Genomic DNA, 23,911 nt, shown 5'->3' with positions numbered 1-23,911 from the left:
GATCCCTCTATAAGTACAAGATAACTCTGCAACAAGTTGAGTGAAAAATACTTAGGGATTTTAACTGACCATAGCTCATTATGAGTGAGATATGGCTGTAAATGTAACTGAACAGACGTACCCTCTGAAGCAACTGTGGCCATAATTCTCCTGGATTTACGCTGGCAGACCCCACAGAAAACATCAGTCCCTCTTCTGGATGTATCATGCCGACAAACTAAAAATCCTCCTGAGACAGTGACCAGCGTAGTTAAGGGTTGGAAACTACCAGAAAATACACTGGAAGAGACTTACGAAGCTTAGCCCCAAACAAAAAATTCTGGGGTGGGATGTGGGGAAGCATAGCTCTCTCTTAAGGAAAACATTTTGCCGACCACTTAATGGAGTTTGGGGAGGAAGGAAGAGTGTACAGAATTCAACTGAATATGAAGAAGAACTTCCTTAAACGTTAGAAGGGACTGACTTTGTGAAGTAGTGAGCTCTCATTCCTGACAAAGGCCAAGCCTGTTCATCAGGAATGTCCTTGGGGGATTCAAGAATTGGAAAGGAAGTTGAATTAAGTCTTTAACTTCTCATCCAGGTCTAACACACTGTGATTCAAGGGCTGGTCTTCAAAGCAACACAGAGTATGGCCTGGTGGCTCCCTGCCCAGGAAGAAGGACATTCTGTTGCTCTGTGATATGTTAGGAGGGAGAATTTCCTGCACATGGTTCACTTACCGTCAGCTGTTACTCTGCCGTTCTGTTTTGGAATATCAGTGTCAAGCTTCCCGTTTTGGAAAGGGAGCAGTAGGGAATGAGAAGGGGGGAGAGGTTCTTGTATTAATCTTTCACTCGGTTCCAGGCATTCCTAATCTATTATGTCAATTTGAGTTTATAACTAAATTTAAACGTTCAGGTTTCCCTTCCAGGGATGGGGAGGGGCAGTGAAACAGCTGCTAGGACTAGGGTGAGGCTAATAGTTGGAAGAAGCCAAACCACAGTCTATCTGCTTTTAAACTTAACAACAACAACAAAAAAGTAAGCAGAGCGAGAGGGAGTTGCTCCACCCCCAACACCACTGTTGCACAGACGTTTGGATCACCTCCTCAGCCAGTGAGGAGGTGAACACGGGAACAGGTGCGCCTCCCTCTTACCCCACTTCTAAGCAGGGATTATTTTGCTGCGTTCAGGGTGCCCGGTACCAATTAATCAAGGCTAGACAAAGGATATACCAGGAGGGGATGGGGTCGGGGGAGAGAAGCCAGGAGCCATGTAGCATGTACATTAAAGATGACATCATTGAAAGAGATTTGGCCCTCCTCTTCCCGGAGCTGGAAGCTCGCATGTCTGTGCAGGAGCCAAAGCGGGGTTGCTTGGGCGGGGGCGTGGGGGCGGTGAATTGGTGAGAGGAGGCGTGCCGGTGCTGGGGAGAGGTGTGGAGATGCGAAAGGCAGACCTGGAGTCAGCCGGCGAGCAGAGAAATCGCGGGGGCTGAGGTCTTTGCGCCGCTCCGAGCTCCGCCCCTGCGCTCGGCAGCCGCGCTCGGCCCTGAGAGGGGCACGCCTGTTTGGGGGTGGGGAGTATTGCACTGGCGCGGGGGGGCGGGGGTAAGTGGTGGTGGTGGCGGTGGAGAGCCGCCTGCGCATGTCAAGGCTGACGGAGCACACACGGTCGGGGCGCCTGGAGAAGGGCGGCTGGTCACGCGCCACGCAGGGTCTGGGCCCCTGCACGATCTGCAGGCGAGCTCGGGGACGGGGCCCACCCACCCCACCTCTCGATCGCAGGCCGCACAGAAGCTTCCGCCTCCTTCCTGGCCCCCCTCCGGACCTCCCCGGGGAGGCTCGGCGGGTGTGGACTGGACTGAGGTGGAACGAGTTCTGTAGCTCAGACGGCAGCCCCGGTGGTTTCGGGTGTGAGGGCAGGCCCAGCTGGAGAAGGCGATCAGGGCGGACGAAGCCGGCGCTCCCGGGTCTGGGTGGATCCTGGTCGGAGCGTAACTCTCAGTAGGGAGGTGAGAGATGGATCAACAGGGACCCCTCCGGCAGCTCAGCCGCCTAGAGCCTGCCTGCCGCTCACTTCGGAGAAGAGCTTTCCCCGAGGTGCAAACAGGGGAAACAGCTGAGCGACTGGAATTGGAAGTTCCGGGTGGGCGGGGAAGGCTCTGTCCGTGGTGCTGATCCGGATCCCAGCAACGGGCTCCGGGGAGGGCGCGCCACGCTGCCGATCCACTCCCTCGAATTGGGGCAGTCCGCCAGAGTGGCTTGGAGCTGAAACCCCCGCCCGGCTCAAGAAGCCCGCAGAGCCTCCCCAGTAAACGGCACTTGGCCCTTATTTCAGTCAGAAAGTCGCTCCCTTGGAGCAGTTCGTCCCAGAGGGTTTCCTCGAAAGTACTGAGAGGGAGCATTTGTTGACCCAGGGAATCTCTCTGTTTAGCCCCGGAAGCCACCCGCTGAAAAAGATGCCTGGCTTCAACAGATTGTTTCCCCTGGCTTCCCTCCTGCTCATTTTGTGGGGTAAGTACCAGCACCCTGCCATGCGAGATGCAGATGACAGTAATAATGCTAACAGTAATAACACTTATTGATGTCGTTGGTGAAAACGAGGAGCCCTGGCTGACTTCCCCCTGTGCATGTCTGCCAGATACGGGATCCAGAGGGGTTCCATGAGAGCTGGGATTCTGAGATTGGAAAAAGGCCTCCCCACTTCCGTGCTGCTTTATTCCTGAACTTCCCTTGGTGGTTTTTCCACCCTTCCTCCCGTTTCCTGTTAATTTCAAAGTATTTTTTTCCCTTTCCCGTAGCTGAAAGAGCATGCAGTCACATTCATTATTAAAAAATCTCGGTTACCGTTACATTTCATTTCTCAATGAGGTCTTTGAATTAATTTTTATATTTTAAAAAAATCTGGATGCGTGCATTTTGAGAATGAAACTAGTTGTTGATCCATCTGTTTAATTTCAATAAGTAAAACAGGCTTCAGCCATTTGCAGCGATATATTAGATAAATAGGCACCTGGGAATTGCATCTTTCTTCTTTTTCATGAACATGTGGAATTAAGGTGCGTTGGTGTTTGGGGGGCTGAGTTTTTTTGCCTTTAAAGATAAATAGGTTCTTGTTTGTCTGCTGTGAAGGAGTGAGGTGACCTTCTCCCTCCAAATAAGGGAATCCTATACTTGAAACAGTAAGGCTGAGCAGAGTGGTGTTAGAGATGGGCTTGGAGTGGGGTCTGCATGTGTGTAGTGGGAGTTAATGAGTCTACATGATAATGTCTGAATGTGTGATTGAGAGAATGCTTTACTGTGTTGATGTATGCCTCAGGGTCTGAATGTGTATGCTAGTGTATGTCAGAGCATGTTAGCATGGGCATCTGCATGGATTGATGAGGATGTAGTAGGTGTGTGTGTGTGTGTGTGTGTGTGTGTGTGGTTGTTGTGTAGTTATGGGCATCTCAGTCTTGGCAACTTAGATCCTCAGGTCAAATATAGGTGCTCTCCAGCTGATAATTGCTTTACATGATCTTAGCTACATTCCTCCATGTTAAAAATCAATAACCAGTATAATTAGATGTGAGCATGCCCACCTGCCTTACTGAAACTGGGTATAGGATTATGCTCTGTGGTTGGCAGGGAACTCATTCTGCTGGTGCAGTGGCAGATATGCTGATGGGAACAGCCTCTTTACCTTAGTATCACTCTATTAAGCCTCCAGGACTAACTCTGGCTGCCAGCATTATCTGGATTTTGCATGTGACCAGAAGCAGAGCCAAGCTTCCTGTTGAACAAAATGCCTGATGAGACAGGCTGGGAAGGACAAAGAGGGAGAGTAATGCCAGTCCCAAGGGCAGACTCACCGCCACCCATCCCCAGGAGGGTCAACCAGACCTGAAGATGAAGCAGACATAATAGGTCGCCAATGATCTCACCTGCCTTGAAGACTTAAGGCTGTGATTTCCTCAGGGGGAGGCTAAGACTAGGGGGCTTAGGAGAGGTTAGTTGGGCTGTATAAGAAAGAGCATGAGTAAAGCAATGAGAGATGAAGTTGTAGAGAAGGTTGGGGAGAGATTCTAAAGAGCCTTTCTTCCCAAACCCTAATTTAAGTTTTAGCACATATGCCTGAATTCTAGTGGAGGGGGAGAGCACTCTATAGGCCAAGGACCTTTTGACTAGGACTTACAAAGCCTGGATTGGAGTCTCAGCTCTGCCACTAGCTTGCTGTGTAATAACCTTAGAGTATTTTGTTCCTCATATACGTATATTTGGAAATACATAAGTTTGGAAATTGGGGCGGATGATACCTAACGCCCCTTTTAGCTGCACAGTTGGATGGTAGGGTAATGTGATGTTTGCATGTAATTCCAGCATTGGAAAGCACTTAACTTAGATGTGTTCATCCTTCCCAATATGAATGGAATTTTTTCCATTCTTTTATTTTCTGCGTGAATTGAACAAAATTCCCTTATTTCCTTCAATAAAGTATATAATAATAATAATAATAGAATCTACACTTGCCTTGTGCTTTACAGTTTACAAAGCAATTTTCAATCTATTTCTTCTTTTGGTCCCCATAGCAATCCTATGGTGGTAGTCAGGGAAAGCAGTATTATTTCCAATTTAGAGATGAGAAAATGAGTGCAGTGGAGGGGAAAGGACTTGCTAGAGAACTCTTACCTCTTGATTTCAGTCTTCCAGGGCTTGTTCTAGCTCCTCTTATGGACATGTGTGCTGCTATACAGGATTGCCAGGTTGGCGTCTGTCCTCTCATCCCTCTTTGGAGCCACCCTTCCACTCCTCTCCCATGCCATTGCCTTTCCTAGGGCCTTACTCATTTTTACCTCCTAGTGTCTTCTCTGATTTTCCTCTCCCAGGTGTTGGTTGTGTTGGGGAGTGTTTTCCTCTCTTCCCCCAGTAACCCATTTTACATCCCATTCTTTCAAGGCTCTGCTAAGTGACTGGCTAATCTGATAGACCAAGTCATTTCAGGGTGTTAATATCTACAAATAACATCATTTATCACCCCCCTTTGGAAAGTATTTACATTCTAATCAAAGCCTTTATTTTCTTAGCATTGCAGAGCAAAGTTAAGAGGAGCAATATAGCAATAACCAAAGAAGAAAAAGATTTGGGGTTACTAGAGGAGTTGGTTACATACACATTACTATCCACTTGATAATAGATTGATGTTATTCCTTAGTTAAATATAATCATAATTAATATTTTCTTCCTTCTCTGGTTTCCTCATTATTACTATAGACATTGAAGAGGAGACCATGGGTCAAATGATTTGGCCAAGATTATTCCAGGAGTTTATTATTCACAGTCAGCAATGTGGGTTGAATGTCGACCATATGTACAATCTTTTCTTGGATATCTAGAGGATTTCTTGGAAAGAGAGGCAATAGTGTACTGGAGACTTACAGGGTGAAGAAATATACTTTACCTTTTGGTGGAAGGAGCAGCGAGTCATATCGCAAAGGAAGGCAAACAAGGATGAGAGGATTCTGTGGCCATTTTGCAATGTTCCTTCCAGGACCTCATGAATTAAATTGACCTCATGAGCTGAGTTCTTTCTTAGGACTTCATACCGGACTTTGGCAAGGAGAAGGCGATCAGTGGGGCTTGCTGTCTGATGATACCTTGGATTACTCAGGGGCAACTCAGAACAAAGAGAGGCTGCTGTGCCCTACTCACCATCCTGACTGCGTGTATTCTGCCTTCCCTCCTTTAACTCTAAATGAACTAACCGTGTTTATATTTAAGACCAACTCATCTACTTGTTCACTAGAGGCTATCACCTCTCACCTATTCAAGGATGTTAGTCCAGCAAACTATACACTTTCAAGCCCCAGCAGCTCTACTGTTCCCTTCATCCAAGCAAAGTCATTGAACCACCTCTCAGTCTGATCACTGTACCAGCCTCTTAACTGTTCTCTTTGCTTCCACCCTTATCCTTCCTCACCTCTTCAGTTTATTCCCAACATAGCAGTCAGATCAGGTAATTTTGTATAAATCATGTCATTCTTCCACTCAGCAGCCTCCAATGCTCCCATGTCACTCAAAGCAAAAGCCAAAGATCTAACTGTGGGCTGGAAGAGCAGCCGTGATCCGGCTCTGACTTATTTCTCCTGCCTCATCTCCTCCTACTCTCACTTTGTGCCCTGTACTTTATTGTGCTTTTTGCTTTTGCCAACACACTCCCACCCTAGGGCTCTCGAGTTGCTATCTCCTCTGCACACCTTCACACAGATATTCATACAGCTTGCTCCCTCCTTTCTTTCCTTCAACACCTGCTCGACCTCACCTTCTCAGTGAGTCTCTGATGATTCTATGCACACTCTAACTCCTCTATTCTGTTTTATTTTTTTCTTATAATTGCACTTATTGCAGTTTAATGTTGCTTATTTTCTCTCTCCTTCCACTGGAATGTGGGCTCCATGAGAGCAGGGATGGTTTCTGTTTTGTCCCCTGTTGTGTTCTCAGTGCCTAGAGCAGTGCCTGGCGCACAATAAGCACTCGATATATGTTGAAAGAGTGAAGAAATAAATGAAGGAAAATAACATTAACGAATGTACAAAGCACATTCGTAGAAATCATCCCATAGAATTTGCATGACACATCTATTAGATAAATATTATTTTCAGCATTTTGTTGATGCATAGACTGAGTCTCAGAGAGGTTAGACAGTCTACCAAACTGGGAATTCTCTGGCGGTCCAGTAGTTAGGACTCTGTGCTTTCACTGTAGGGACCTGGGTTCTATCTCTGTGTGGGGAACTAAGATCCTGCAAGCTGTGCAGTGTGGCCAAAAAAAGTCTATCAAACCCAAGCCTTCAGCTGCCCAATACCGTCTTTCTTCTGCCTCTATAAGCGTAACTGTACATTCCTTGGTACATTTTCGTATTCTTCTCTGAAGTCATCATCACTGCACTAACTCATCTTTACCACGTCTCATTAAATATGAATGTGCCCCGAGGCTCCCTGCTACATGGGGTTCTCAATGCACACCCTACACCTCTATCCGCTCCCAAACTTTTGCACAGACCATGCTTTATTTTTTTTAAACCAGGTCAATACTCAAGTTTTCAAACTCTTCATATTCTGAAAATGTTTCTGATCAGTTCTCTCTAGATATGGACCCTCCCCCGATTAAAGTGATGACCCATTATGCAGAAGCAGGAGAGCCTCTTGCAGGCTGCCTGATAAAACCACCCCCTGCTTGTTGAGAGTTTAAAGCCAATGAAATTTATTTTACCTTGATATGTTAAATTTTATCATAGTGCCTCTAGTTTTTAAACTCTATGTCTAAAAATTAAATTTGTTGCTTTCTGAGTCAAATATTTCATTTTTTGACTCCTAGTGAGTCGGTCAGTCTCATTTTAAGTTCTAAATAAAGCTTTTCTCTGCTTTTAGAAAGAACTGTCTGCCAGTAGAGGAACAGACTGACCGTTCACTGTGGACTAGTTTTTAAATTACTATGTGTATTATTTCATTTTTTAGGGGTTCTGTTTTTATTGTTAATGAGAAGGTAGCCTCAGAAGGGGTTAGAAGTTCTGATATAAGAATCGTTGGCGATTCATCTCACTTTTGAATCTTCTGTATAACAGGCAAACTCTCTTACCAAAGAGTCTTTCGAATTCGTTAACAGCTCCAGCACCAGAAAAAAAAAATTTTTTTAATTGAGTTAGCTTTACTTTCATGGGACTTTTGCAGTTGGAAAGAATCTATTTTCTCTTCCACAGGCCAACCTTCAAATATTTGAAGACAGGTGCGTCGGTGTTCAAGCTAAGCCCTCCCGGTCCCCGCTTTGTTCTTACCAGACTTTGCCCCCAGACCCTTCTCCATCTTGCTTTCCTCTGCACATGCACTCGTCGAAAACTTCCTTTCGTATGATGTGACACCCTGAATTGATCATAGTGGTCCAGATTTGCTCTGAACCGCACCGGGGAACTGCTCCTCCTTTGTCCTGCCGTGTACATCTGATAACACAGCCCACGTTTGCACTTGCTTTCTTGGCAGCCACGTCCCGCTTTTGATTCATTCTGAATTTTCAGTCTGCTGTACTTACCCTCTTTAATGAGCCATGAGCTTCTAGAGGGCAGGAACTATAAGTCCAGGCCTGCGGGTGGCCTCCAAGGTGCCCCCCAATCTGACTCCCCCTTTTTTTGTTTTTTACTTTTTTTAATTTTGTTTTTATTTTATTTTACTTTTTTATTTTTTTAATTTTTTTCCCCTTCCTCATTTTTAACTGTGTGTCTCTCTCTCCTCCTTGGGTGAAGCATCATCGCCCCAGCCCCAGGGTCAGCTCACCATTCTCTTCCTTGCTGCTCCGTCCTCCACCATGCACCAGAATCACCTACATTTGCCATAAAACACAGATATGATTACATCTCTCTAAGGCTTTAAAACATGTGACCCCTCCTATTGTGAAGGGCATACAGAGGTCTTCACAACATGGGTCCGATCTACCTTTCTGGCCTTAAGTCTCACCATCGTTCTCTTCCTCTCTTCCCAGCCCAGCCAGGAGTAACTGCCTCTCCTCTAGTATGTCACTCATCATGGTCTGGTTTTATGACAGGAGTATGTGTTCCCTGCTAGACTATAAATGTCTTTAGGGTGTGAAGCGTGTTTTATTCATCTTTGTATCTCAGCGTCAGGCCTGGCATAGAGTAGATTTCTGTGGGTGTTGGTGGAATGAAGGGGTGCATGGGTGGTTGATGGATGGATGCATGGGTGCCCTGTTTCCCACCTTGACTCTAAGTCCTTGAGGGCAGAGCTGAGGTACGAGCTGTACCGCATCCCTGCTGCTTCCGGGGAGGCTTGCAGTCAATGCTGGCTCATCCCTGCCCGTGGTGAGAGGGTGTACCTGGGGAGATACGTACACGTGCATGCTGTTTTCCAGTTTGTCTCATGATTCTGCCTTCTCTGTCTCTCCTCCCTCCCTCCTTGTTCTCCACTGCCTCTCCCCTAACACCTCCTGTCCCTTCCCTGGCGTCCGGGCTCTCCCCAGCTGGCGTCTGCTCCCCTGTGTGTGTGGAAGTACCCTCGGAGACGGAGGCGGTTCAGGGCAATCCCATGAAGCTGCGCTGCATCTCCTGCATGAAGAGGGAGGACGTTGAGGCCACCACGGTGGTGGAATGGTTCTACAGGCCCGAGGGCGGTAAAGATTTCCTTGTATGTCTGACTGCTGACTCTGCCCTTTGTTTCCGCTGGCCTCTGCCATTGTGTGCCTGGCTCCCGACAGCCTGGGGAATGACGATCTGACAAACACTGGCTCTTTCTCTCCAAAGCACTGACAGCTCCTCTGCAGATTACTGACAGCCTTAGTTTAGCCCAGCCTCTGGGAAAGGGAGGGCTCCAGGCCAGCTCTGGGCACTTCCGGTTACAGGCAGGGTAAGGAGGAGAAAGGCATGAATAGTATTTAGAGCCTACTGTGTGCCAGTCACCCCACTAGGCACTGTGCAGGTGTTTTCATCGAATCTCTGCACCATCCTGCTGGATGGATTAAATTCACAGAAACATTGAAATAACTCCAAGGGTCATTAAATGAGATAGCATAGGTTACCGCATTTCAGTCTCACAATCTCAGTGAAACAAGAATGTCAGGCGTGACCAAGACTGATGTGCAACTGGTACACACACATCAGTGGGTAACATATTTAAATAGTCCTATAGTGGTTACTTGTGCCAAATTTCCCAAGTGGCTTCATCACCATCCTTCCCACTAGGAACCTCCAGACCTCCCACGATGTGGGAACTAAGGGATCAGCCATGGCCAATGTCAGTTCTGACTGGTTGGTGCCAGTGCCAAAATGGTTGTTATATACTTTGAACACCAACTTGGGGATGACCATTATTCACATTGTCACTGTCTTTGGAGCCAGGCTGCCTGGGATTGATTCTTTTTTTTTTGCGGTACATGGGCCTCTCCCTGCTGTGGCCTCTCCCGTTGTGGAGCACAGGCTCCGGAAGCGCAGGCCCAGCGGCCATGGCTCACGGGCCCAGCCGCTCCACGGCATGCGGGATCCTCCCGGACCGCGGCACGAACCCATGTCCCCTGCATCGGCAGGCGGACCCCCAACCACTGCACCACCAGCGAAGCCCACGGGGATTGATTCTTGACTCCACAACTTATTTTAACTCTGTGTCCTTGGACAAACTGCTTAACCTCTCTCTCTGTGCCTCAGTTTCCTCATCTCTAAAATGGGGATATAAGCCATAGCTACCTCACAGAGCTGTTACCAGGACTCACGTGCTATAATTTTTAATGCGTTGAGAATAGTTCTGGAATACAAGAAGTACTGTATAAGTGTCTGATAGAGAATACACACACACACACGCAAATGGGGCAACTAAGGGTCAAAGAAATTAAGTTAGTGAGACAGCTTAGATTTGAACCAGGTCGTCTGACAGCAGATACAAAGCGCTTATTACTGCACTGCCTCATCTTCCTGGGGGCAAGTTTTTCCCCACGAAGACCTAATGGAGACACAACATTAGGATGAAATTGAGTTTTGCTTGCCCTTCTGTCTAGCTCTCCTAAAGCTGGACTCATTTCTCACTCTAGGCTGGATGTGCCATTCTGATGTGGCTTTGTTGCACTCAGGTGCCAGGCCTGGGACAGTAGGCTTCCTAGCGCCTGGCTCAGGGCTGACCGCAACCGAGGCTAGTGCGTAGGTTACAGGAGCCTGGACGTCTTGACCAGATGCAGAGGTCCCCACGAGCCTCAGGTCTGTTCATATGCCAGCCACCTGCTCTGCTTCCAGGCCTGCCCAAAGTGAGGAGAAGGTGGCTCAGATGGAGGAAAAGAAACTTAAAAAATTGTGCTGGAAATACAGAACAACACTAATAGAAATTTTTGTGACAATGAACATGTTCCATATTCGTGCTGTCCAATTCAGTAGCCACCAGCCACAGGTGGCACTGAACACTTGAACTGTGGCTAGTGCAACTGAGAAACTGAATGTTACATTTTATTTCATTCCTAGTAAGTTAAATTTTAATGTAAGTAGCCACACGTGGCAAGCGGAAACTAGATGGACTGCACAGCTGTAGAAGGAAACAAAAAAAAGGTATGTCAGAAGGTGGAAGTGTTTGAGAAGAGAAATGTAGAGACCACATTTCAGATCTAATTTCGCCCAGAGTGGAAGAGCTGATGTGTACACATTGGCTGGCAGCTCTCTGCTCAAGTGGGCCACTTAAGCAGCCTGGGTCCCCTTCCTGCGGCCTGGCCCCGACTGCTCACATCCCCTCCAAGGGGACCAGCTCCGAGAGACACTTTTGGAGGCCAGAGCTCTCAGACGTCTTCATGACGCATGAAGCTGCCTCTCTGCCTTAGTCTCTCCCCGGCTGCCCCCATGACACACCTTTCTCTCTTGTTCTCTCTGCCTCCTTCCAATCCTTCCTTTCTCTCAATTTCCCTCTCCTGATCTCCTGTACACTTCACTCACCTTCCTCTGTCCTCTTTCTTTCCAGCCCTTTTCCCTGCCCACCTCTTCCTGCCGTGTCCACGTGCCCTGACACCTGGGTGCCTTTGCCCGTCTTTCCCTGTCTTTGCTCTCTTCCCTGCCCTCCTCTGAGACGCCCATCCCACTCCCACATTTGGGAGCTCCTGGTAACACTGTCCCCGTCCCCACGTCCGAGCACCATTCTGGTCCTTTTCTCCGCCCTGTCCCCACCTCTACCCTGTCTTCTCTCCTACACCCTCTGCTTCTCTACCTGCAGATCTATGAGTATCGGAACGGCCACCAGGAGGTGGAGAGCCCCTTCCAGGGACGCCTGCAGTGGAATGGGAGCAAAGACTTGCAGGACGTGTCCATCACTGTGCTCAATGTCACCCTGAACGACTCCGGCCTCTACACCTGCAACGTGTCCCGGGAGTTTGAGTTTGAGGCACATCGCCCCTTCGTGAAGACCACCCGGCTGATCCCCCTCCGTGTCACCGAGGAGGGTAAGGCTAGGGCACAGGCTCCCTTGGGTGCCCTGCTCTCGGGGGAGGGAGGACAGCGGGTTTCCACATAAATGAGCCCCTTGCAGAATGCAAAACCCCATGTATCTGGAGTAGTGATATCTAAAAATGTCACCACTGGCTTGTCCTCCTGGGGCGACCAGCTTTCTGCAAGCCGCCCGAAAGCTTGCCTCTCTGTGTCTTTCCTCAAAGCAGAAAGGCTTGGAGATGATAGTGCAGTAACCTTGACCCGGTCCCTGGACTCTCACCTTTAGAGAAAGAGGACAGCCTCCCTGAAGCCTAAAACTGCCAAGACAGTTACACCTACTCTGGCCTGCACTGAATCTCGGACTCAGTGGGCTCAGAGAAATCTCCTGAGGTTCTCTAGAGGTCATCTACCCTCTTGTCTGTGACTCATACAAACCTCTGAACTAGCGGTGCTCAAACTTCAGCCAGCCTCAGATTCCCCTGCAGGACTTTTTTTTTTGCGTTATGCGGGCCTCTCACCATTGTGGACTCTCCCGTTGCGGAGCAGGCTCCGGACGCGCAGGATCAGCGGCCATGGCTCATGGGCCCAGCCGCTCCGTGGCATGTGGGATCTTCCCGGACCGGGGCACGAACCCGTGTCCCCTGCATCGGTAGGTGGAATCTCAACCACCGCGCCACCAGGGAAGCCCCCTGCAGGACTTCTTAAACCCAGGCTTTCTGATTCCGTAGATGGAGCATGACAAAAAAAGTTTCCAGGAAGTGCTGTTGCTTTGAGAACAACTGCTACAAACCAAAGTCTGACAGCCTCTGTCTTCTGTCTCCCTCCACAGTAGTCATACAAGAAATCCCCTCCCCATCCGTGGCGTCTCTCCTTATATAACCTCACTTTCAGCTATGAGAAGGGGAAACGCGGTTTGCTCTCCAATCTTTAAATTGTCCCGATTTCCCACAGCTGGTTCCTTGTTAGGCTGGGAAGTTCTTTCATCAACCTAACTCAAAAGTTTCTGTTGCGATCGAATCCAGAATCTTGAGGGTGAACTTAGAACTGGTCTTGTTCTGCTTTCCATGGACTCACTGTTCAGAGCACTGTGGCTTCTCACCCCTTGCAAATGTTCCTTCATGTGGCAGAGGAGCGATATACGCATCTCCCTTTGTGTTTTCTCACCCAGGCTAAATGATGACTCCATTTTACTTAGCCCTTCCTAGACGATCTATTTCCAGCACGTTCTCAGCATTATGGCTGCCCCAAGATGCAGGTCAGTGAACAGGCAAAAGGTGTGGGGCAGGAAAGAAAGGAGAGGTCAAATTAAAGCCAGGCTCTTCCTAGAAAAGGATGCCAGGATTCCCGACTTTCAGGCCACAGGTGTATTTATTTTTTTATCGTGTTATGGTGATTAAATTCATGAAGCAAACGAGAGTGCACAGCAGAGCGAGCGATGTCATGATTTAGACAAGACTAAAACGGAAGGTAGGTCAATCCAGATGCTGCACAGGGACTCTCAGGCCACTTGGCTCAGACCTGATGAGCCTCTCCCCCTCCTTGAGCCCGTCTCCTCTTGTGTGAATCGAGGGGGTTGGACTGGGAGCTCTCTAAGGTATTTTTTTGTTCAGAAGTTCCATTATCCTCTTCTGTTTACACACCTGTGCCCCCGGGGGAAAGGGAGCCTGGCGCCCTCTGCTGTTCACCCTCGGGACTGTCGGCTGGTGACAGCCAGGCCCTAGGAAGCTGCCTCTGTCTCCACCTTGTGCTCTCAAAGGCTTTTGCCTCCAGAGACCTTTGCGCAGCCAGTGGAAAGCGTGGCAAAGCGGAGCCAGTCTGCCTGCCTGCCGGGCACCAGAGCCAGACTTGGGTAAGAACAGAGGGAAAACAAGTTTGTCATCAGAGCCACAGAGCCTCTCGGGACGTTAGGGCTGGAAGGAAGCTTGGCTGTCTTTCAGTCCAGGGGTCTGAACAAAGAGCTGGCATCGAAATCACCCAGGGGGCTTTCCTTCAGTGCAGAAGGCCCCATACCACTGCTGCGGTGTGAGTGCAGCAGGTTGGGGTGCGGTCTGGCGAAAGTCAGTTGAAATGACTCCCCAGGTGGTGGGAGGGTGCAGCTCTGACGCCCTCATGTTGTGGCTGGGAGACAGAGCTCTGGAAGAGGAGGGCTTGCCCAGACATGAAGCATGTTAGCACCAGAAGCAGGACTGCGGTCCAGATCTTTGCCTCTATTACCTGTGTTTCCACTGCATCTTTTCCCTCCACCACCACCCACTCCCTGCCACTTTTTCTTTTTCTCTCTTCCCCCGACCCCGTGACCCCTTTGGCAGCCCTCTGCATCCCCACCCCCAGATATTCACTGCTCTCATACTGCTGCATGCTCCACCATGACACATTCCCCACGTCTGCTCCATCCCTGTGGTCCCAGAGAATCTCCCTGCTTCTCTTTGCTCAAGCTGGACTGATCCTGGCGTAGGCTCTCACCTCCTGGCTCTAAGACAGAAATCTGAGTTCTCTTCACCTAGAGGTAAATAAAGCTACTGAGGACAGCTTCCTGTGGTACTACTTCTGGCTACTGCATTTAAAAAGAAATAGGGGGGCTTCCCTGGTGGCGCAGTGGTTGAGAGTCTGCCTGCCGATGCAGGGGACACGCGTTCGTGCCCCAGTCCAGGAAGATCCCACATGCCGCGGAGCGGCTGGGCCCTTGAGCCATGGCCGCTGAGCCTGCACATCCGGAGCCTGTGCTCCGCAACGGGAGAGGTCACAACAGTGAGAGGCCTGCATACCACAAAAAAAAAAAAGAGAAAGAAATAGGGTGCTTGAAGTTGAGCACATCGCAAACCAGACCGTTGTCAGCCCGTGAAAAGACATTTGATGTGTCTGGCATTCTCCTGTGCCTCAAGCTGCACCTGTGACCTCCAGCTCCAGTCAGGAAACCTGGGTGATCCTGGAGCCCTTGGACTGCTTCTCTGAGGTGAAGGTCATGGCTGTGCCTATATTGTGCTTTTAATGAGCAAGGCCTTGAGGATGACTTATGCCCTATGAATAACCATGAATCTAATTTGCTGCTGAGAGGTAGCAAAGGGAGTTGTGGCTGCAGCCTTCCTTGCCACTAGGAAGGAATATATGTCGGGACATTTGCCATGTATTATGTTTCAGTTATTTATTTATTTATTTTTGTCTGCACCACACGACTTGTGGGACCTTAGTTCCCCAACCTGGGATTTAACCTGGGCCCCATCTGTGGAAGTGCCGAGTCCTAACCACTGGGCCGCCAGGGGATTCCCTATCATGTTTTATTTGTCATTTTTGTTGGTTAGGAAACAAGGAAGGTCAATATTTATTTATATTCATTCATTCCACAAATACTTATTGAATACTTCAAGTATTCTAGGATTAGGCAACAGGCTGATAATTCAGAAATAAATATGTTCTTAGTAAGCATACAGTCAGTAGAGAAGAGAGATAAATACATCACAGTACAATCTGGGAAGTGTTATAATAGATGGATGGAAAAGTGCCTGGAGAAGAACGTGAATAATAACTGCACAAGAAGTTGAGGAAGGCTTCACAGAGGAGGTGACTTCAGTGGAGTCTAGAAAAATAGTTGGGAGATTGAAAAGCAGGAGGCGATGTTGGGACAGAGGTAGCACTGGGGTGTGAGATACGATCTAGGAAGAGGGAAGAGAAAGAAGAAACGTCCACAGATTCCAAAAGACCACAGCGTGTGTGAGTAGAGAGGTTTTGCTGGCCAACCGAATGGAAATGAGGTGAGGAAGGCTGCACGGCGAGTGGCCTCCTGTGCCCTGTTAAGAGAGTCAGGTCTCTATGCTGAGGGTGGTGTGGAATACTGGAAGGTTTTCAGTAGGTATATGGCAGGATCAGATCTGTGCTCTGGAAGTAGAACTCTGAGGACAGCCTGGTTCATATGTGGAATTCTCCAACCCTCATTTCTGTTTGGGTTTGGAATGACTTGGAGGGAAGATGAGCTGGGAACGTCCTTGCTTCTCATCCAGACATGCTCAGGTCACTGGGTGGGCTGACGGCACTGTCCACGTGGCCCTGTCCATGTTTTCCGACGCCCTCTTCCCGGGGGTACCACACTCCGCCACCCTAAGCTCAGAGGACAGAGCCGGCTCAACTGAGACATGTGCGTCACACCTGTGCAGACTTTTACATGTCCCAAGGTATCCTTAATACATCAGGTAATGTGTGGTATGAATTATTACCCTCACTTTACAAATTAAGAAGCCGAGTCTCAAATCAGGGAAATGACTGTTCACACACCGGGAAGTAGGAAAACTGAGACCCGGCTGCACGTATCTCAGCTCCAGGATTCCTTCCAGCTCTATAACTTCTTCCTCCATCCATCATTCTCCCTCATGCCTCCCTCCAGAGCATCTGAAGAAAGTCAGTGAGCAAGCGGACAGGCAGGAGAATTAGGGGATGTTAAATCTCATTGGTACCCTCTTGCGTTCCTTTAGACCCAGTGCTTATTGAAGACATACCTAGAAATAGGCCTCGTGTATCTCAGACCTCAGGGACAGCTCTGGGCTTGTGGGACATGCATATTGTGAGCCTCACTCTCCCCCTTGCAGCTGGAGAAGACTTCACCTCTGTGGTCTCAGAAATCATGATGTACATCCTCCTGGTCTTCCTCACTCTGTGGCTGCTCATCGAGATGATATATTGCTACAGGAAGGTCTCAAAGGCCGAAGAGGCAGCCCAAGAAAATGCGTAAGTCCAAAGATGCCAAAATGATGATAGCTCGCCCCTTCCGAGCGCCTGCTCTCATGGGTGAGGTGGTGAGCAATTTACACAGTCCTCCACTTTCCTCACAACAACGTTTGAGGTAGGCAGCACGAATATACCCATTTTACAGATGCGAAAGCTGAGCCTGGGAAAGTTTGCCCAAGACCATTATAAGAGGCAAAGCCAAGTTTGACTTCGTGCCTGCTACCTCGTGCCCTGCACTCTTAACCACTATGTAAAGCCCATCCGCTGCCACCACGATCCCATGACATTAGCATTATTATGACCATTTTATAGATGCTGAAGCAGTTCAAAGAGCTTAAGTGGCTTGCTGGGGCCACACAGATAATGAGAGGAGAGGCTGGGATTTGAACCGAAGCCTGTCTGGTGTCCTTGCTCTTCCCGACACATTCAGCTGTTTGCTGTAAACCACAGAGCTCATCAGGCCACCTGGGCTCTGCCGTCTATTAGCTAAGGAGCTCCAAACATGTTCTTCCCCCTGGAGCTTGGCCGTGATTGAAAACCCAGAGATGGGCTCTTCTGCTCCAACGTCCGGACTGTACCTTGGCCATTTTCACCAAGGCCCTAGTCACTCGAGCACAGGTAACAGATGATGGGGTCTGAGAGTCTAAGGGGCCATGTTGGCTTGTTATTTGGGGAGAGGAAAGATAGAAAATAACCCTCACAGATTTACACAGTGGAGGTGATAAGCTAAAAACCCTAGGCTATTATCACCTAGAAATGCTTGATAAAGTATCATTTTTCATGATATCTATGATCTCAGGAAAGTAAAAAATTATAACTGACCAGATAGAAGGAAAGAAAGGATATGCTGGGGAGGTTGTCATTCCTGGTGACCTGGGTGATCAGATTTCAGTGCTTGAGCATAGGAAGTGCCCACACTTGGACAGGAAGTACCCACACTTGGACAGGAAGTGCCCACACTTGGACAGGAAGTGCCCACACTTCGACAGGAAGTACCCACAGCTGGCCTTGCACAAGAAACAGAGTTGGAACTGAGGTCACCAGCAGAACCAGGATCCTCAGAGGGCTACAGCTCGTGCAAAAGATAGATCAGTAAATAATCATCAGTCCACCAGCCCAGAGAAAAGCCAAGGAAACCTATCTACCTGGCCTGACTCCAAGTAGAAACATAAAAGATTCTTGAGAACCGGTAACCACAAGCCTGCTCTCACAATGTTTGGGATTTAAATTTATGCTACCCACGTGATCCAGGAACCTCCAAGCTGAGAAAGTCAATAAAAAAAAATTAGTCCCCAGACAGTGATAACCATGTAGACGCAAATGAAAAACTATTTTCTGAAGGGACCCACTTTTAGCTGAGGCTTAACAGTGCTCCCCAGATAAAGCATTGCTGAATCTGATTCCACAGTCTCATCCAAAACTAAAAGACACAGCAGGAAATAATCCAGCATGAGCAAGAGAAGTAACAGATGGCAGGATTAAACCCCAGGAGCTTCAGACACAAGAAGGACCTGGTAGAATATAGAAAAGAAATTTGCTTAAAAGAGTTAAAACAAGAGTAGGAACCAAAACACAAGAATACAGTAAGTTATTAAGAAAAAAGAACAGGCAGATTTGAACAGGAGTAAAGAAAAACCTGGAAATGAAAAATACAGTCAATAACATTCAAAACTCAATGGATTGGTTCACCAGAGATTGGATACTGGTGACCAGAAGATAAACATAAGGAAGTTTCACAGAATGAAGCACAGAGATATAAAAAGGTGGAATATTACAAAGAAACAGGAAGACAAAAATTGAGAAGATCGATTAGCATAGAAGAGAGAAAATGGAGGAGAGACAATATTCAGAGATACAGTGGCTAAGGAAAGGTATGACTTCAGATTCGGGTAGCACAATGTGTCCTGAGCAAGATAAATACATATAAGTCTAAACCTAAACACCAACCATCTTTAAACTGATTAATGGCAGCAACTAGTATAACCTACAGCAAATATCTATGTGGCAACTTTAGAAGAACTGCCTATAATATTAGAAATATGTCAAGGATACCTGCTTCTATTCTATACTGGAGATCCTAGGTGGTGCACTAAGTAAATACAAAAAAAAAAGAGTATGAATTGTAAAGAAAGAAACTAAATTATTATTCACAGCCAATACGATTACCTATATAGAAAATCCAAAGGAATCTATAGACAAACTATTAGAACTAGTAAGGTTTCATAAGATTGTTGATACAAATCAAAATATTTATAAATATAAATATAAAAGCATCTATATTCCAGCCACAACAATTTAGAGAAACATCTCAATATTTAAAACATTTTAAAAAATTCAATTACAATAGCAACAAACACTCTCCAGCACCTGGGAATAAATCTGATAAAAACGTGTAAGATATTTAAGGAGAAAATGACAAAATTTTACTGAAAGATTTGAGTTAAATAACTGAAGACTAAAACCTCACTGTTACAAACATAGCGATTCTCTTCCAAATTAATCTGCAAATTCAGTAAAATTCCCATCAAAATACCCAATGGATTGTTCAAGGAACTTGATAAGCGGATCTTAAAAGTCATACAGAAGCCCAGAGGCTAAAACTAGTCTAAGCCAGAGGATGGTCAGATAGTAAATATTTTAGGCTTTTCAGGCTACAGAGGGTCTCTGTCCCCTATTGTTCTTTCGTTTTGTTTGTGTGCAACCCTTTAAACAAGTAACAGCCTTTATTAGCTCATGGGCCATAGTTTGCCTGTTTCAAAGAACAATAAGTTTGGGGGAGGTGGCTGGTAGGAGTTTTCCTGTCAGATATAAAGATTTCTTATACAGCTATTAGAGTAAAGATTTTATGATACTGGACTTCCCTGGTGGTGCAGTGGTTAAGAATCCGCCTGCCAATGCAGGGGACACGGGTTCGAGCCCTGGTCCTGGAAGATCCCACCTGCCGCGGAGCAACTGAGCCCATGTGCCACAACTACTGAGCCTGCGCTCTAGAGCCCACGAACCACAACTACTGAGACCACATGCCGCAACTACTGAAGCCTGTGCACCTAGATCCCATGCTCCACCAACAAGAGAAGCCACCACAATGAGAAGCCCGTGCACTGCAACGAAGAGTAGCCCCCGCTCGCTGCAACTAGAGAAAGCCCACGCGCAGCAACGAAGACCCGACACAGCCAAAAATAAAATAAATAAATTATAAGAGGAAAAAGAAAGATATTTTCAAGACATGGAATCATCAAAGAAAAAGACAAATGTCTCAGAAGGAAAACTGGTAAAGCAAATGAAGTCATATTGCAGAAGTACAAACCCAAATTGCTTATAAACTTATGAAAAGATGCTCAACTTCACCAGTAATCAGGGAAAGGAAAATTAAAAAGATCTATAAAATGTAATTTCCCATCCATCAGTTTGGCTGATTTAATCTAACAGTACTAAGTCCTGAGAACAATGTGGATAAATGAGAAGACTCATACGTTGCTGGTGGAAGGAAAAAACAAAAGTATTTATTATTCTAGTCTGCTGAAAGGGCCATTCTCATTTTCTCTTGGGTAACATGGTGAGAAAGAAGAGCAGAGGTGTTCCAGAGACATCCTTGTTCCTGGGGCCCTTGCTCCTTCCCTTTTCCTGTGTTGGCACCTCTGGGTACAAATGCACTGATTTTCTTCCCCCGTCTCTCCTCCAACAGGTCTGACTACCTGGCGATCCCATCGGAGAACAAAGAGAACTCTGCGGTACCAGTGGAGGAATAGGAGGGGGCAACCGGAGGTGATGTACAGGGAAGGGAGGGGCAGGTAGATAAGGAGGCAGGTTGTACAAGTGACCTTGACACCCACAAACCAAAATGACTTTAGATTTGGTCCCTTAGATTTCTACCCTACCCAGAATCCCCACCCTCAGGGTACTTCTTTAAGTTGATGCCCAAGTAGTCAGAGCTCTGTGCGAGGTTCAAGTCCTTCAGAAGGTGAGTTGCTTTGGCCTGAGTGTTGGGGCAACTTGAACTCCTTACCCACAGTGACAAAAAATAATTCCCCATTCTCCCTCCTATGTAAGGATCGTGGATGAGGTCAGAGAGCCTTTGGCTGGGCTGGACTGGGCTGGCAATTCTCAGTGAGCTGTTTTATCACTGGTAGGTGGCCTGAACACTGAAGCGCTGGCTACCCCATGTTCAGTGATGTCAACAGCGTCAGGAGGGTGCCCCAGGGGCCACATCACTTCCCTTCACACGTCCATCCTTCAGTTCATTCATCATACATCCACTCACCTCTGAACTGTCACCTCTGACTTGCTAACTCCATCAGACCTCCACACACAAGACTTTGCGAGAACCAAGGAGCCAACATTTCTACACGACTCAAACCTCAGCCTGCCCTTGCTGTCAAGCAAGCAGCTCCCATGCCAACTGGACCCCCCCACCCTGTGCTCCACCCGGCTTTGAACACGTGCTGGAGCCGCTGATTCTCCATTGCCGCAAGTGAATGGAGGGCTTAACGGAAGGAAGCTGGAGTGATTAGTCTGGGTTAAAGCAAAAGAGTGTCATGAAGTGGGATTCCTTGAAGTCAGTTTTTCTAAGTTCCTGGTCCACTTGGCTGGAGCATCAGAGCAAAGCATGCGCTTCTAGGCCCTCCAGTGATAGAAAGGTCATTAAGCATGGACTAAAATGTTCTCTGGACTATGGTGCTCCAGGGCTAGATCCCAAGAGGTCTCAAAGGCCTGGGTTAGTGTCAGTACTTCAAGAAGCCGAGAGCAGGGGACTTGGGAAGTCATACAACATGTTCATGATCTTCCTGGGGCAACGTGTGTGCCTTGCCAGGTGAACGCACCGCCGGAGATGGCGGGGTGGCATTGTTTTCCTGTGGGCACTGGGACTGCGATTCCTAAGTTCTTCCTCTCAAAATTTCTGTGGGTCAGTATTATTACTCATACGGGAGGCAACGGAGACTCAAGACAGGACTCCACTGATAAGAGACTTCAAAGGATAAACTGGGGCAGATAGAAGCCTAAGGCGCGGTCCAGTTTACACTTCCCGAGATGGGATAATTTTGTCCTTGAAAAGACTTTGAAATTGAGTTTGGCACAGAACTCGGTGGATTGCCTGGATGAGGTTAGCTCTGATTCAGGCCATTAGAAATTGGCCAAAAAGGCAGAGAGAAGGATGGGAGGTAGATTTGAAGAATTTCTTTAGTGAAAAGGTTTGTGAATCTGAGACGTCTTCCAGAAGGGGAACGCATCCGGGAATGGCATTTAACTAAGACACATGTTTTTAGCCTGAGAAAGATGATGGCAAATGAGTGATGTGACAGAGGAGGGACAGGCTAGGTGGCTTCCAAATATTTCACCTGTGAATTCATAATGTCCAAGGTTTTTTTTGTTTTTTGTTTTCCCCTAGATGTTAGGAGAGCAGATGAACACTGGAAACATTTTAGTCGATATCTCATGTTTCACTTTGAGTAACTGGTGTTAAGTGCGATGTCCTTCTGCACCCTGTGATGAGAGGGGGAAGGATGCTTGATGGGATGTGAGAAGATGAAAGTGACTGGGATTCGATGAACAAGATGTCCCTCAGATCCAGGGGCATCTATGGGGAAAGATCCCACTCTCTTGGCCTTGGGCCTCACCTGACAAACTCAGTTCATCTCTGCCATCCCTGGGAAAGCACTTGAATTAGTCCTTGTTTACATATTTGAGAGTCTGATCTTATCGAAGAAAATACTTTCAATAAATTCAAGGCCTTTCTCTTTGGTAATTTCCCACACAATCCCTCTGAAATAGGAGACAGAATATAGATTTTCCTTACTTTCCTGTGAGGAAAACGGGCCTGGATTACTGTGGGGTTTTCCCAGTCACGTGGATGGCGGATGACAAGCCTGCCACAGAAACTCCTTTCTACCCCTCCACTTCCCTCTTGCGTCAGTAGACCACGCATCTAACTTGTGATCTAGAATGCACGTTTTCTTTTCCTTTTTAAAAGCCCAACTCAGATATCTCCTGGGTGATTTTTAATGAAGCTGAATGGTACCTCTCTTTTATTCTTATCCTTTACAAGTAATCTTCTCTAGTCTTTTCCTCCTCCTAACTTCTCAACTCTTCTCATCTTTAATGCTTTCTTTATTAAGCTATATGATTTACCAAGCATTTTAATTATCTTATTTCTTCTCCACAACTAGCTCTGTGAGGTGGATATTGCTAATACGTTAACAAATGAAGAAACATGCTGTCTGAGGTTAAGAAGCTTTACCAAATCCTAAGTTCATATAGTGGGTAAACAGAGAGCTGGAATTCAGGTCTTCTGAGCCCTCGCCCAGCTCTCTTTCCACTGAGACCATAGCTGCTTCCTTTCCTCTCATTTTTCTTTTTTTTTTTACTTCCATCTAATCTTTGCCTCTCTTGCTTGTCCTGAGATGTTAAACATCTTCGCTCACCCCTAACCCCACTCCACTGCTCCTCTACCACTCTGCTTCTTGGTCCATGCTAAAACTGTGCTTTCAGAGTCTTAATCTCATGTTCGTTTCCCCTTTCTCGTTGGTTTGTACCTCATTATTTCTCCTGAATTGCAATTAAACTCCTTCCTGGGAGACTTGATCATGACTATAAATCCACAAGGTACTGTGATCACCAGCCTACTTCAAATCCTCACTCCCTCCCTGTTCCCCCGGATATTCCTACAAAGGACCCAGATAAACGTGCACTGCTCTGGAAGCTCTATCTGGTATGCTGTTCTATTAAAGGGCTTAGAAACGTTCTCAAGGGCTATCATCACTCTAGGAACCCCACCTGTTGTCTTGGTGCTGGATAATTCCCCCAGACTGATGCTTAATAATACAATTCCCTCAAGGCCAGCTCGGCTGGGTCTGGTTTTCCCTCCCTTGGGCTTAACAGCCATGACCTTCATTGCTCAACTCTGCTGGCCCTGTGAGCACCTCGCCCAACGGACCTTTGCCGTCAGCTCAGCCTTGCATCGCAGCCCCAACTCTCGTGTGGAAATACCTTGACGGTCAGCACCTGTCCCAACACCAGCCTTTATTTTCAGTCCATCTAAAAGCACTGTCCTTTAGAGTCACCACCCCCAAACACCCACACGCCCGGATTTCTGACTCTCTTGAGTTTCTGGTTTCTCCTTAGATGCCAAACTAGAAATGTTAGTAGGAAAGGAATTTTTCAGAGCAGGAATGTGCTGAAAATATGTATAGAGCTATGAATGGTTAAGAGAAGAGAGAGTAGCTCCTTTTTTCCCCCCAGAACTACGGGATCAAAAAGGAAAACATACCCATCTCAGAATCTGTGAACCC

General features: G+C 47.3%; 1 protein-coding gene across 1 annotated transcript; it reads left to right on the top strand.

The window, feature by feature from the left end:
* Positions 1–1,762: 1,762 nt before the first annotated feature.
* On the top strand, positions 1,763–22,490 carry SCN3B (sodium voltage-gated channel beta subunit 3). The gene is made up of 6 exons (XM_079929847.1): positions 1,763–1,992; positions 2,415–2,494; positions 8,984–9,147; positions 11,698–11,923; positions 16,487–16,625; positions 20,311–22,490. Exons 2-6 carry the CDS (start codon positions 2,440–2,442, stop codon positions 20,372–20,374), a joined length of 648 nt encoding a protein of 215 aa, XP_079785973.1. The 5' UTR covers positions 1,763–1,992; positions 2,415–2,439; the 3' UTR covers positions 20,375–22,490.
* The last annotated feature ends 1,421 nt before the right edge of the window (positions 22,491–23,911 follow it).

This window comes from Stenella coeruleoalba (assembly GCF_951394435.1).
Source record: "Stenella coeruleoalba genome assembly, chromosome: 8".
NCBI classification, from domain to species: Eukaryota; Metazoa; Chordata; class Mammalia; order Artiodactyla; family Delphinidae; genus Stenella; species Stenella coeruleoalba.
This window is presented reverse-complemented; position numbering and strand designations above follow the sequence as displayed.